Source organism: Strix aluco, chromosome Z (assembly GCF_031877795.1).
Source record: "Strix aluco isolate bStrAlu1 chromosome Z, bStrAlu1.hap1, whole genome shotgun sequence".
Classification (NCBI taxonomy): domain Eukaryota; kingdom Metazoa; phylum Chordata; class Aves; order Strigiformes; family Strigidae; genus Strix; species Strix aluco.
The window spans coordinates 95,854,826-95,870,722 of NC_133971.1; the positions used below are offsets into that span (position 1 = coordinate 95,854,826).

A 15,897-nucleotide genomic window follows, 5' to 3' on the forward strand; every position below is an offset into this window, starting at 1 on the left:
GTAAGGTCTGACTAGAAAAGCTGCATCAGTGGTATAGGAGCAAAATGAAAGCATGCCTGACAGGTTAGTCACAGCAGGAAACACATTTATTTATATTTACAAGATGAGGAAAAAGCATTTTCTGAATCTTTGCTTCCATTTCTCATTCAACCCTCTGCCACAAACATTCAGATACTACAAAAAAGGTACCCTAGGTCTGAAAAATAAAATAATGTCTCCGAGTGAGACGAAGTCATACCACAAAATTTGGTACTATTTCTCGTCGAGAGGGCATTCACAACCTCGGGCTGACTACACAGTGTTCCTTGCAAAGGAGCAGATTTCAGAAAGGCTACGTCAGAATGCTTGTCTAAATCTCAGGTAGATGCGATTTATGCTCTATGGAATGCTGTGTGAACGAGGTTTTGCAGTATGAAGGCTTGAGAGTCCAAATCATCTCCCCTGTGCACAGCCCAAGGAAAACAGTTAATCCTGGAGAGGCAGGAGGGGCAAAGCACCAGAATCCTCCCGCACACACGGCAGGGTGAGCTTCGGGGCGAACCCAGGACTCGCTACGATGCTCTCACGGCTGCGAAACTTAATCAAGCTATTAGGCCACTTTCTTTCCTTTCAGGAGGTCTGACAGTGAATCTGCCTTATCACGAGCGCAGCAGTCTCATCCCTGCCCTTCTCTCAAAATATCTGCAGCGTTTAAACAGTTACAAGGCTTAATGGACAGCAGTCATCTAAGGATAAGGAGCATTTGCTCCCAATGCAGCGCACCTCGCGCAGCGCGGCACTATTTACTCTGCCTTTCAGGATCAGCTGCTACGTGTAGCCCCCATAATTAAGTATGCAGATCTATAAGGAGCTAAAAATAATTTAATAGTTATTTCTGTATTATAACTGCACACGCAGGCTTCACTGCTGTCACTTCTCCCTTTAACGAGAATCCCCTCGAAAATGAGGAAGCCTACGCCGTGCCCTGCAGGGATGGACCGCGCTCACGGGTACTCCCCAGTTACGTTATCGCGTGGAAGTTCACCCAAAGAGCCTCGTGGCACTGGAATTACAGAGACAGCCTGCATCCCGGCCTCATCCCTGCGTGTCTTTGTTTCTAAAATACTGAAGAAACCCTCTTTCACGTAGCTTCGTTAGACACCAGTATTTCAGCCTCTGCTCTGTCAGATCTCACAGTCATTTCAAATCGAACCGTGCCCACGGAACAGCACCAGAGCTTCCTAAAGAGACAGGCAAGAGTCACGGGGAGGAGCACTGCGCATCGTCTTAGAGTTGGGGGAATTTATTTGGGTTTGCTGTGTTGGCGGAACAACTTGCTTCCAAGCTGAAAGTTTATATGCCCAGGACAAACGCTCCGAGCCAAGTCACAAACTTATCAGAAAGGTTTGTAATGGAAATGCTGACAGACCCTTAAGTCTAGTGGCACTGGCAGGTGCTCCCACAATACAAGAACATAATTCAATCAAGCTTTTGGCTGACGTCACGAAGCACAAAACAACTCAAATGCTTTATGAACAGGACCAGAACCCCCGAGATTCAATTACAGTCTTGATATTTGATCAGGAGTCATACTTAGCTGTTTTTAATATAACAAAACCTTTGTACCGGTTATTTATCAAATAGGTCGATCGTATTTAAATGTACAGTCAGAGGAAAATGTGCATCGTGCCAGGCTAACCTGACAATCCCAAATCTTCAGGAAGAAGACAGGCTTTTTATTCAAGAAAAACAGCACCAGGAGAGAGTCTAATTTTTATATACTGCAGAACAAAAAGAACTGAGTCCCTGTTTTGTTAGGGATTACACACATGCCTAAGAATTAATTCATTGATTTCAATTTTTTTTTTTTTTCCATTTTTGGACCCCTAAAATTATCCTGGCGGAGGTACCCATCACCACGTAGTGAATGTAATATGCAATAATAGGTGTTCCGTTTTGTTTTTTTTAAAATAAACTTTGCTGGCACCCACAGAAATAGCCCACAGGCCTGGAAGGATCTGCTGTAATGCTACGAATCCAAAGGGCAAATCTCCCGTTTGAAGCCTCCCCAGTTCTGCACTCCTGTGAATGAAGCACCGACCAAGGAAGAAGCCCTTCTGCATCAGGCCGGAGAGCATCTTCTGCGGCTCCACGCGCATGCACACGCAAAGCAAGGTGCTGTACACACGCACACACACACGCCAAACGAGGGTGCACACATGCCAAAGCAAGGTGCTGCACACACACACACGAAGCAGGGTGCTGCACACACCAAATGAGGGTGCACACACACAAAGCAGGGTGCCGTACGCACACACACACACAAAGCAGGGTGCCATACACACACACATGAAGCAGGGTGCACACAAGCCAAAGCAGGGTGCTGTACACACACAAAGCAGGGTGCTGTACACACACACACAAAGCAGGGTGCACACACATGAAGCAGGGTGCTGTACACACACACACAAAGCAGGGTGCACACACACAAAGCAGGGTGCTGTACACACACACACGAAGCAGGGTGCACACAAGCCAAAGCAGGGTGCTGTACGCACACAAAGCAGGGTGCTGTACACACACACACAAAGCAGGGTGCACACACATGAAGCAGGGTGCTGTACACACACACACAAAGCAGGGTGCACACAAGCCAAAGCAGGGTGCCGTACACACACACGAAGCAGGGTGCACACACACGAAGCACGGTGCTGTACACACACAAAGCAGGGTGCTGTACACACACACACAAAGCAGGGTGCTGTACACACACACACAAAGCAGGGTGCTGTACACACACACACAAAGCAGGGTGCTGTACACACACACACAAAGCAGGGTGCTGTACACACACACACAAAGCAGGGTGCACACAAGCCAAAGCAGGGTGCCATACACACACACGAAGCAGGGTGCACACACACGAAGCAGGGTGCTCTACACACACACGCACGCCGAAGCGGGGTGCCAAGGGCGGCACTGGCAGTGGGAAGCGCGTTAAAGGGCAGGAAGGGCCGGAGCTGCTGGGAAGGCTGCCGGCAGCATGCCAGCTCGCAGGCAGCGGATGACAGCCTGCCACTGCTCACAGAGCCCCCAGCGCCAGCGACTTCGCCTCTCCCGGCAGCCGGAGAGCGCGGGAGCCTCGGCTCCTCTGCCCCTGCGCCGCGTGGGCGCCCGTGCCAGGGCCGTCCGTGTCCCCTTCTGCAGTAGCGACGTGGATTTTGAGCAAAACCCTGGATGAAGGAAATGCAGCCCAGATGCCAGGCCCACCGAAGCCAGCTGAAAATGCGAGTGGGCTTTCGGCGAGGAGAGGACCAAGCAGCTACCGACCACGCAAGCGCAGCACCCGGCATCTCTCTCCGGTACCCCGCTGAGCCGGCGGAGCAGAAGGCACCACCAAGTGCCAGATACACCATCTTAACCTCGGAAGCCTTTTCACCAGGTGAAAAGAAAATCATTATATTCAACAAATCAAGGCTTAGGGGATTAGACAAATTCCACAGGAGTACTCTGCAAATACAGCAGCGCGTGTGAAGTGTTGTTTCCAAAATAGATCAATACCCAGCACAGACAACAATGGATTGCAGCTACGTACTGTCATTACTACCAATAGTAGTCTTGAAAGACATCGTTAAACGGTGACTGTCACAATAGCTCTCTCATGAACAATGCTGTTGCTGCACCTTCCCATGAAATACTTTCTCACCGCTCTGAAACCCACCCAGATAAACCCATTTTTAAATACACCTGGTTGTTTGATATGCAGATCAACTGCACTAGTGTTTACCTTGGCAGAAAGAGTAAATATGCCAACCCTTCTCAACACTTTTCCTATTTCTGTAGGTTTGCAAAGGGAAGAAATTACACAACAGCCTTTGAAAACAGAAAAATTATCTCAGAATTTGGTCATTGCCACCCCTCTGCTTTGCCAAGAAGCACCAGGCAGAAAGCTTTCACTGCAAACCGGTTAACGAAGAAAATTTAGCAGGCTAGTGTTACAAGACCACGGATTTGTGCCCAAAGTCACAGGTTTGAAAACCTCCGAGTGGCACAAACGGTAAGAGGTAGATGTCAGCATTTGGGCTAGATCCCACGAGGCACGCCATACCTCCCAGATGACAAAAAAGAGTGGAGGCCCCTCAACATCTCATTGCCTCAGCCTGACGGGCAGCATCAGCTGCACGAAGGCAGATGAGGAAATTTGGTAGTGACTTTTACTTAGCGGTTAATAGTACAGAATAAATAACACCAAATTAAATTATTCAAGGGACTCATTTTAACTGTTGTTATTCCTCCTGTCTTCCGAGGTGCAAGAGGAACTCTGTGGACTATCTACAGGCACTGGCAGATGGTACATACGATTACATGTATATTAATTTTATATGGCTACATCTCCAGCAGCACATGTAAAACATTCCCAGGCTCTGCCGGCTCTTCTCTCCGATGACCACACAGTGAGATTACTTGAACTAGAAATTTGTCTGAGCAAGGACAGCGTGATCTGGCTGGGGGGGATCCGTCTCACCTAGCCCTACGCCTCGGCAAAGCGCGAGGTCCTTTGGTAGAGAATAGGCATCGCCAGAAAAGGATTCACAGCGCTGATCTGAAACGCCTTGGGGCAACCTCTGCTCCACCAGCTATGAGGAGTGAGCCCTAGGAGATGCAGGCACCTGACTTTTGTAAGGCTGCGTTTCATAAGCTTCAAAACAATAGGCTGCCTCCGATTCAGGACATAAAAAAATAAATTCCACTTCTTGAAATGTAATTTTTATCCCTTTTTAGTTCTACTTTGATTATGTCCACCGCCCTGGTATCATTTATCTGGGCAAATTTTGGTAAAAGATCTTTAAACCGTTACAAACACATACCCTGTTCCTTATTAAACAATTGCAGATCTGTTATCTTGGCTTATGGGAACTGATCTAAATACATGATATCAAACACTGAAAACCACAGGCCTGGGGCCACCGGGGCTCTACTCTCTTTCTGGGCCTTGCAAAGACACACATTTCCAGATACAAAACGTAGTTTACCATTAGAAGTAAATGTTTGATCTGTAAAGCTTACAAAATGACTTTGTTTATCATAGCAGATGAAAAAAAAAAAAAAGGAGTAATTTTAAACTCAAAACAAAACTGTTTATATGACAGCTTTTAGTGCTCCATGATTCTGTGCATTTAAGAGAGATTCAAGCAATTAACAGCATAAACTTTCATTACATAGTTCTATTATATATGTTTATGTGACTTAGTTGTTCATCTGTTATTTAAGTGATTTCCTCATTACAATAGTATGGTAAAGATATTTGCTGATCTTGTCAAAAAAAGTCAAGCAGTTCATTTGCAACATTCCTGGGATCCCAAAGCGTGTGCTTAAATCCTTTTACTTACTAGATAAGTAAAATATCAAAGCGATTCCAAAATTCAGTAATGGTTTAAATCATGGGGGGGGAGATAATAAATTAAGTCACATGTTCTTCCTGCAGTAGCCAAAAAAATAAGTGTAAGTGATGAAAGATTAAAATTTGTGTGACCTGGTGTTCAGGAGATGCACAGGCTGACAATTACTTGTGCCTATTTAATGTTTCTTGGGAACTCAGTCAATGGAAGCTGCATTTGCCTATGACAAAAATCAATATGAATTTGGGAGTGGCACGAGTACAAATCTAATGGAAAGAAGCCAAATTGTACCTCACATGCTCCCAAATGCCTTTTTTTCCTGCATCCCTTACTGAACACGTCAGACAAGCTTTGTACTCCCACCTAATTCCAAGTCAGACCTAAGTTCACTGGTTTAACAGATACACTTTGTTCACAGATACCTCATATCCACTGAATAATCTAAAACATTATTTCTGTTACTGCTAAATTTGGCAATGGCAGGCACAAACATCTCCTCTAACAAGTGACATTTGGCTGGATCTGGCCCCTAAGCATTTCAGCCTCTCAGACAGCTAATGCGTATGTTTTTGAATTATTAAATATATTCAGGAGTCTTGACAAGGTAGACACGCAACAATTCTGACAAAAAGTATTTTAAAGAAATGCTACAACATCCAATGGCACAACTGAACTGCTGCAGATACAAAACGCATCCAGTGCAACCTTTTTGCGGGGTATTTGTTTAGCCCCTCTTCCATTTAATAAGGCTAGTTTTCTTCCAGCCTCAGAAATCAAAGGGATTTCTGTCTCTTTTTTCTTTCTTTTCTTCTTTTTTGTCTTCTTTTTTAATTACCAAGATAGGACCTTAGCTTCCAGATTTAAATATATGCGAGTGATTGTAGGTGGCTGTGTCTCTGGAACGTCCTCTGCAGGATACACTCAGTTTGCCACTGCGAGCAAGATACAAACTCCGAAGTAACCTCTCTTCTTTGTAACTAAATATTTAGCTCCTCCAAGTATGCACTACGGTATCTCAGGCCAATTCAAATACCATAGCGTGGGTCTTTTTCTGCCCCCACAGTACTCTCTTTAATAGGACTCGGAGGGGAGGAGGATCGAACGCTTCACAAGTAAACATAGCTGGAAGGATGGGAGGTAACTAGCATTCTTCTTCTTCTTAATCATAATTACGAAACATTAGGGATGAAAAATATGGAAGCAGTTGCCTTTGTGTATCCACGTAGCTAAAGTCTGAAGGATTTTTCAACAGGCGGAACAAGAGAGGAGTATTACAAAGCACAGCCAGGGGCTAGCAGCGGCCGGCGGGGCGAGGGGCCGGAGGGTCCGGGGCTCAGAGGTGCCGTGCCCCGCGCGCCGGAGACCTGGAATGCCGCCTGGCAAACGCAGGAACGTGGTACAACACGCAAGCAGAGCCAACACCCAAATTCAATCATCATTTTCTGTGTTTTCTGACATAGACCATTACAAATGTGGACTACCCTCCAGAGCCACCTATGTAATTGCGGTAGCTGCGCACCTACTGCACTTCTTTCCCTTCATTATTAAAAGTACGTTTCTAATCCATATGCCTAAAATTTCTCATGTGTTACTTTTTTTTCCCCACAATAAATCCCATTCTTCCCAAATCCTCCCTGGTAAAGGGTGTATACTTCCCTAGCACACACACACACACACACGTTATCCCTACTGACAGCAGTGAGACCTGTGCGCGCATCCGGAGATGTGCCAAACCTGAGTGGCTACCGAAATGTTTTCAAGATAAAGACTGTATTTAATGCAGGTTTTTCTGATGATCAACCAATAATAGCAAAATTATGTACCTTTCCCAGAAGGCCACACTCCAAAAATGAACTGTACTTAAAAACTATATTTGGTTCTGTACTTAAAAACTGTATTTGGTTATGATTTACTCACACATCCAATATATTTAAAAAAAAAAAAAAAAAAGGACTTCAAAACCAAGCTGAATTTGTGATTCCCTAGTTAAAGATGTATTAATTTGTAATCGCTGTTATTCTAATGCAGGACGAGCCCTAATCAAACTAATGGCAAAATTAAAATCAAGCCTTTAAATCCTTTAAACTGACTTCACTTTATCCAGTGATGTCTGTGCTAGCAAAAATTTTAGAATTTTTTTTTTTTTGTGAGCAATAGGAATGGCCAATCATAAGAATTCAGTTATTCTACTGCTGCTCACACCCACACAATATTCAAACATATACACAGTGGGCAATCTATAACAGATGCTTGAAAACTTAGGTAAAATTAAATACTGAAAATAGAAGAAGCAGAAATTGAACATAATCAGGAAGATGTGGGCTTTGATTTAACAGTTCAAAACCTGAAATATGCCAAATGTGACAGACCTAGCAAATCCTTCAGCACCACAATTGTTGAAAAACTGCTGCAAAATCCATTCCCAAAATCGAGCACCAGCAATCATCATCTTTCCCTTATTTTACAATGGCTCGCACTTAAGATTATGACAAATGCTTTTACTGCAGAAGCTAAGGTAAACTATTCAGAAAATTTTAGAAGATCGGGGAAAATTCATTTTATTTTGGCAACTGTCCTAAAAAAAAAAAGGGGAAAAAAAAAAAAGAAAAAAGAAAAACCCTGCGTAATTCTAATAGATGTGTATTGTTCAATTCAAGTAACAGGTATTAAATCACTTTACAAATACAATATACATTTGAGGTAACTCCAGGGGAGTTTTCTTAAAAATAATTTCAGTCTTCACCAATTCTCCCTGTTAAGGTCAGAGTCTCTAAGCCAGCATGGCTGAATTGTTTTAGTGCTCTCTGCTGAACACCTGCAAACATCAAACAAAAACTCCTGGTCCTTTACTGGGTTGACAAAAGCCTTTCATGTGAAAAATGCTCCATGGGAATGTCACGGCTGTGGCTCAGGTTACATTCCTTTCTCCCTTGCAGCCCTCACCAGTTCTTAACATGGTAAGAAGCCATGTTTGTGAAATTAAAGATTAAAAGGAAATGTGGCTTTACTTTATTTTCATTCACACATTACAAATCACAATAGAGCATCATATATTAGATGAGTAAAAAGCTATTAAGATGACTTTAAGCATGAAATATTACCACGCTTCTTAAAGTACAGTTAGTTTCACTTCACTGCTTGGAATTACTTTTCTTTGGGGTCTTTTTTTTTTTTTCCCCTCCCCCTATAAGAGAAGTTTCAGGTTAATTCAGAGGAGTGACATCTGTGGTTCCCCATCTCAGTAAATATAATTTTTAAAAGAGGACCGTTAAGAGAAGGTCAGCTCAAACTTCAGAAGGGCATCTGTCCAGGAGGAAGAACAGGCTGCATCTGCATCCCTAAAATCCCATATTACCCATATGCATAATTAGAATAATAAACTGTGCTCACATTAATGGAGCTATCTTTAATCCTTCCATGTAGTTATAGAAAACAGCTCTTGAAGCAGTTGTCTGGGCGCTATCATACCAAACCTAAATTTCTCAGGTCCTGGCTCATGACACCACCGCACACCAATATTGCGAAGCAGCCAGACTCTCGCACACAGCTAGCTGGCCAGCAAGAGCCCAGGGAAACAATAGCCACGCTTCTCCTCCACGCAGCTGTACCTTCAGGCCACACACCCACCCCAGCACCACCGAGGGACAAGTCCCTCGCACCTAGCTTCTGACAACTTTTTTGAAATCACTGATCACTCACTACGAAACTCCCCGACTAATAACCAAGCAACAGATATTTATACAGTAAATTCAGAATGATTCTCCCTTAGAAGAGCGCACCCTGTGCTGCCTGACAGCCTGCAAACAGTCTACCAACACACAGTATACGCTCCTTTATCAAGCAGGGTACTTCATCCTCCACCATCAGACTGGTGTATTCAAGCATCCACACGTTGGGAGAGTTCAGGTGTTATTTTAAACTGTCTACACCTTAATATTACTAACTCACTTCAGCTCATTAAATTATCTGTATGTCTAAAATGATGCGTCAAAGTTACTTTAATGCTTTCAGCTTTAGAGACAATAAAAACCAAGATAACCCCTCGCTTTCACTCACTCTTCAGATTTGCCATCCTGCGGTATTTCTGACCAAAATGACTTCATAGATGAGCTTTACAATGCATTTATGAAATATCACTACCTAGTCAAGTGCTGTTAGCCCAAGTGTTTGTTGCTGCATTGACTGGTATATAAGCATGACAAATTGACTTGTCTGGCACAAACACTCTTTGCTTCTCTCCAGTTAAAACAAATATAGTCAATATCATGTATCTGGTTAAATCAGTTATTAAAATTATGTAATTCAGAAAAATGACAAAAAATAGGATTAAAATCTTTAGCTTGGGAGATATGAGGCAAATTATGTTTTGGAAAGTTATTCAAACCTAACAGGAAAAATTCTCCAAGTCACTACATTCATAATATAACCAAATTTGTCAAGGTAAAGCAAAACCACATTCTGATTTTGAAAGTCTGAACAGAATAAAATTCACAAATGAGTGCTTAAGAATTGTAGGTGGCATTTGATCTAGTATCTTAAAAATGGATATTACAGGCTACCTGCAAATTAGGAAGCCCTTCTTTGAAAATAAAAAGTTAATTGAGGTACTAGTGCATTTAATAAAAATGGCTATACTGAGCACACAGAAGAGGTTCCTTTAATTGAGTACAAACTGCAAATACCAGGCATGAAACTATATGCAATGACGTGTTTATATCTAGATATCCACTGGCAGTTCGCAGTGAAGACTTGTCCAAATTTACCATCTGATTTAGAACAGTACTCTGTGTATAACAATACTACGTACAGTGTGTTGGTATGTGTAATTGCCTGTGCTTTGAAAACACTGCAACTCTCTACCCGGAGATGTGTGTGTGTCCTGTCCAAAACCCCACATCCGCAAGGCAGGGAACCCTCTTAAACGAACTTAATAGAAGAGTAAGGAAATTTCAAATGCGTAAGTATCTTTGCTAGTTTTACTTCTAATTTGTCAGGCATATAAAAGCCTCTATTATAAAACTTTAGTTGCCAGACAATTATTGTACACATATGTTCTACCGCAAAGAGCTCTGATATTTCTTTTGTCATCAAACAGGACTCCTGTTTTTATGGAATGCAGAAGTTGCCCATAGAGTACTACTGCAGCCAAATAAACAAACATACAAACAAACAAATCCTCCAGTTCAATTGCAGGGACTCTTCAAAAGCAGTCAAATATTTTGAAAGAAAATGACCTGCCCTCCACCAGGAAAAGAAACCAGCCTGAAGATTTTAATTCCCCGAAAAATATTTCATCAGCAAACAGTGATCTCCAATACTAAAGAGTTCTTTTCCCGGAAGAGGTTGGTGTTTATACTCAGATCCTTGCTTATTTATTTATTTAATTTAAGCAGCCTTCAATTCTTATTCACAAAATTAATTCTCACACAAGATGTTTTGGTTAGCATTTCTGACATACAAAAGACAGCATCTGAAACTAAATAAAATTCTCCAACGCTCAGTTTAAAAAAGAAGATTTAAACTAGCTCACCTTGAACAATTACACTGAGGAGAAGTTTAGGGCTTTTTTTAAAAAAATCAGAAACGTATGGAAATACTGTGAAAATATCCCAGCCTTGTGGAAATAATATTAGTAATAGTAACAGCCAGCGCTTAGGAATAATTCCGCTCAAATCTGAATGAATCTGCTCCCCAGAAGAGATTAACAGAACCACAACAAAGGTAATGCCTATGGATAAATAACTAACAACATTTTAACTACATACGAAACAAAAATTTTACATACTTGAGCCAGTAAAATGTCCACTTGCCAAGGAAGTTGGTCCATTTTTCCCACTGCTCACAGGAGGTGAAAACATCTAAAAAAAACAAAGAGGCATTACTACTGGAAAACAAGAGATTCCCGAGTCCACTGTTAGTCAAAAGTTCCTTCCACATTCGCTGTGAACTACGTTCATAGTTTGTCTATCACGAAACATCATCCCCCACAGACCTGAAAACGAGTCAATATTTCTTACAGCCCCCACCAGCCCCTCGCCACCATCATCACGTTTTTATTAGGCTCATTAGCTCCCCAAACAATATTCGCTTCCCGAAGACTCTGAGCAATCCCAGTCCCCAGCAGCGTTATCCAGGCTGGGAAGCGGGGCTCGCTCCCCTCTCCAACTCTCACGCTGACAAAGGCGAAAAAAGTTTTTTTTGCTGAAACCTTGGCCATAAATGTAGCAATGTCCATTTCCATCCCGCTTTAGGATTTGCCTGTCATATGTGAACCCAAAGAATAATAATGCAAAGTGCCACCTGCCCTAAATTCTCATTTCGTCTCTAACACGAGAGCAATTTGAAGCAAGGCTCTCTCCCTCTCCCCCTCTCTCTCCCTCTCTCTCGCTCCCTCTCTCTCTCCCTAGCATTTATTTCGACCCTAATTGGTTTCTCTCTTCTTCGACGTGTCTAGTGGATAATACGCACCTTCCCTGAGTCAGAGCCTGCAAAAAGCGAAGGAACAAATGGAAAAAGTGCAACAAGCAAAGAGGGGGCTGCAAAGCTGCCTCAGGCTACGTTTCCTGGCCCAACTTCCCCAAGCCATTCCTCCAAAGCCAAGTCTGGAGCAGCAGCAGCAGCACCAGCCTGAAGCAGCCTCATTTTACACGGGGAGGGGGGGTCAGGGGTTTGCGGGGTGTTGCTGGTCTTTAGGAACAGACATGCATCTCGCAGCAAACTGATTCTCCCCTGAAATAAATAAATAACTGGATAGATAGATACTCCTGACATATTGGGGGGAAGGGAGGGGATGGGGAGAGGAAGGAAGGGGCTGGGAGGGGGAGGGGGAGCCTGACAAAACTAGACAAGTGCACACGTCCGGATTAACGTTTGGCCTCCAAACCAGCCCAAAGAGACAAAAAGTACTTTTTTTTTTTTCTTTTTTTTTTTAAAAAAAAAAAAAAAGCACCATCTAGCTGGGGGGCTTCGGAAAAGATTGGAGCAGTTTTAATGACAGCAGAAGCCATATGAGATTTCAGTGAAAACTTTAAACTGAGACAGTCATGGATTTCTTTGCACTTTCCATGTGCCAAAAAATGAAACAAGGGAAGAACTGAAAATAGAATATAAGCAACTAATTAGCAATTAATTAGTTCATGTGCCAACAACGCTATAAAACATAAAGCACAATAAAAGTGCTAGATATTGTTATTAACTAATGATGAGAAATGTTCGGTTTTCGGGGCGTCTCTTTTTGTATGAATTATTTTAGACATCCAAGACATTAAAATAAGCTGCGAACACGATTGCATCTCCCATCACATACAATAAGAAATAATAAAAAGACTCTAATTTTTGTTTTTCTTTTTTTTTTTTAAAGCAAAAAGATATTTACCATGGTTCTAGCTGCTGATTAAAAATTGCCCAATGTACTTAGATCACAGTTTTGTTTTGTTTTTGTTGGTTTGGTTTTTGGTTTGGTTTTTTTTTTTTTCAGTTTAACAGATCAGCTAGAAGATATTTTTTTTACAGCTGTTGTTAATTTCCACCGTTGTTTCTTACCGCACTGAAATCCAGTAAATCACTCAGTTCTTTGTCCGTCCCTAAGGCAGCCATTCGCTGTTGGTGATGCATTTTAGCAAAATCACACAAACCTAGAAACATGGAAATAACCGCAATCAGAAACCCAGTCCCGAGCCTTGCAGGAAACACAATCGGATTTTTCAGGGGGGTGGGGGTCGGGGGGTGGGTAGTTGAGAAGAAGGGAGGGAAAAAAGATGGAGGGGCAGCAAAAACAACAACAACAAAAAAGCGATCTTGTATTTCCAAAGAGGCGATCGAAACCCGGTAACATCCACTCTAAACCCAAATCCGGAGGAGAAAAAAAAAGAAAAAGACTCGCTCCCGGAGCATCATTTATGCAACAGGAGGTTCAGCGAGGAATGAATGAGGATCCCAGAGCAGAAACTACAGCCATCCGCTCCCAACTTTTTCCCCTTCTCCTTCTTCCACGCAAAGTAGCGTTTAGAGGCAGAAACGGCAAACAGCGATAACAGCAAGGGGGGAAAAAAAAAAAAAAAAAAAAAAAAAAAAGGCAAAGTCGCGCAGGCTACGGAGGCGCCGGTGCGGAGGGACGCGGGGCGGGGGTGGAGGGGCCGGGAGGGAAGCAGAGAGCAGCCTTTGACAATTAGCCCCAATTTCTAATTTGCGGAAGGGGGGGTGGGGGGGGCAATAACAACAACCCGGGAGCGGCTCAGGCCTGTGCGGAGGCAGCGGCTCCTCCGACCGCCGCGGGGGGGGGGGGGAAGGGGCGCGGAGCCGCGCGGAGCCCGGCGCATCGGCCGCCTCGCCTCCCCGCAGCCGCGTAACCCACCGCCGCGCCGGCGGCTCCGCGCCCGCCCGCGCAAGTGCCCCGTCGCCGCCCGCGGAGCGGAGCGCGGGGCCGGGCGCTGCCGCCGCCGCCTCCGTACCCGCCGCTCATGGAGCTGCAGCTCCCGGCCCGCCGCCGCCTCCCGCCCGCGCCGCACTTTTGCAGGGATTATACTTTAAATTTTCCCCAGCTCGCGCACATCCACATGGCAAAGCGAGTTTATACGAGGCTGCAAATACACGTGACGCGCGGACTTTGCCAAGAGGAACAATATTTTTTTTTTTTTTATTATTCTGCTTTGTTTTGGTTTGTTTGTGATCATCCCCCCCCCCCCCCCCCCAATCCCTACAGCTAAATTTCAAAGCCGAGCTTTTCGCTTTACACAGCGCGTTGCTGCAAACTTCGCAAAAATCAGCCCTTTGCTTCGCTTTACGCTCAAGTTTCTGGGGACGATGCCAGCGGCCCCCCTCCCCCCTCAGCATGTTATACTTTTTATTTTACATTTTGCTATTGCAGGCCCGACACACTCCACAAAAACTAGTTCGACTTCATTTTCCGGTAGGAAATAAAGCACCGAGTTACCACGCTTGGCGTTTGCACCTTAGTGTGTATCTCACACGTGTAATTACACCGTGTGTATATATATATAATATGTATATTTATACACGCGAGCAATTATGTGTGCACACACGCGGTATAGTTTCTATTTGCATTTACACACCGAATAACTTGCACCTCTTTTTAAATAACACATTGGGATCGACAGTTTAGGAAAAAATAAAAATAAAAAAACAAAAAAACACAGACAAGTTACTCTAACAGCAAATTGGAACTTTACCTTAAATGGCCACAAATATGTTCACAAATATTCCAAGGGGGGAAAAAAAAGGAACAAAAATAAAAAATAATAAAAAAAAAAAAAGAGAGGAATCTTCTGCCAAAGTGCTTTATTATCTCACACGTGTGTGACCCTCCAAAACCACGAAAAAGTACTGTAAGTGTCAGTCCTGCTCCGGGGTACTCCACAGCTTTACAGGCACCCTACACCTGGCTTTGTTGGGATTTGGGGTTCCCGACCACCAAACGCCCGCCACCAGCTCCCCCACCCAGACAGCCGAGCCGCCAGCCAGCCAAAAAAAAAAAAAAAAAAAATTAAAAAAAAAAAAAAAAGAAAGGAAAAAAGAAGGTCCGACAACTTTTCCCTCTATTGTTTTTACAAACACATGGTGACTGACAAACTGCGAGCGCCGTGGCGGCTCGGGGACTTTCCCCTCTGTCCTTCCTTTGGGAGAGAGAGAGAGAGGAAAAAAAAAAAAAAAAAAAAAAAAAAAAAAGCGCAAAACCCCCAGAGCGAGCGCGGAGCCGCCCGTCCCAAACTTGTTCCAAGTTTACAGCGCTCTCCTCCTCCTCCTCCTCACCACCACGGCCTCCCCCGCGGAGACGCGGATAATAGCATCTTGCCCGGGAAGACACATCGCCAGCCGCTCACATCCGGGCAATGCCCGCCGCCTTATAAACGCCGCCGCCGCCGCCGCCGCGCCGCCGCTCGCAGACAATGACGAGGGAGGGAGGGAGGCGGGCGGGACGGCGCGGCGCGGGGCCACCAAGATGGAGGGGCCCCGCCGCCCCCCACACACACATCTATACACACACACCCCACACACACGCGCGCGGAGCGGCCGCGCCCGCGGGGGGAAGGTAGCCCTGCGCCGCGCGTTTTGCGCGGGGTGGGTCTCATTGCTCCCCCCCGCGCAGGGTGAGGGGAGGGGGGTGCGCAGGCTGCCGTCGTCACGGCGGGCAGCGGGGTTAGTTTGGTTTTATTTTTTTTTTATTTTGGCGATGGTGCGCTGAAGGCTTCCTGCAAATTCAGATGTGGAAGTGGATGGGAAAGGGCTGAGGGAGCAAAGGGAGGAGGGGAAGGGAGGAAGCGGCGCAGGTGGGGGACGAGCTGCGGGGCCCAGGCTGGGCAGGGGTGACAAATAACACGCGGGGTGCTGCTGGGGACGGATGGGGCTCCCCGTGGCTCTCCCTTTGCCTCAGTGAGAGGCTCTGTGGTGAACAAGAGGTGTTCTCGCACCCGCATTCCTCTGCCGGGCCTAGGCACGAAAGCGTAAACCTAAAAGCAGTAACAGAAAAGTAAAGGTGCCATAATGTCAACCTTGGGCGACC

At 44.7% G+C, this 15,897-nt stretch overlaps 1 protein-coding gene across 11 annotated transcripts in view; it reads right to left on the bottom strand.

Moving 5' to 3' along the window:
- The window catches only part of LOC141918134 (transcription factor 4), a 239,365-nt gene extending 224,017 nt beyond the window's left edge, over window positions 1–15,348 (bottom strand). For 5 of the 11 annotated variants that reach the window (XM_074812207.1, XM_074812205.1, XM_074812211.1 and 2 more), the window contains exons 1-2: window positions 12,921–13,425; window positions 11,164–11,236 (exon numbers count right to left, since the gene is read on the bottom strand). In XM_074812207.1, the coding sequence (XP_074668308.1) occupies window positions 11,164–11,236; window positions 12,921–13,022 (175 nt within the window). In that variant the 5' untranslated portion in view covers window positions 13,023–13,425. Of the gene's footprint in view, window positions 1–11,163; window positions 11,237–11,586; window positions 11,604–11,846; window positions 11,975–12,920; window positions 13,426–13,828 lie in introns of those variants that run through there. The other 6 variants (XM_074812215.1, XM_074812206.1, XM_074812204.1 and 3 more) reach the window with 5 other exon arrangements.
- Window positions 15,349–15,897: the final 549 nt, after the last annotated feature.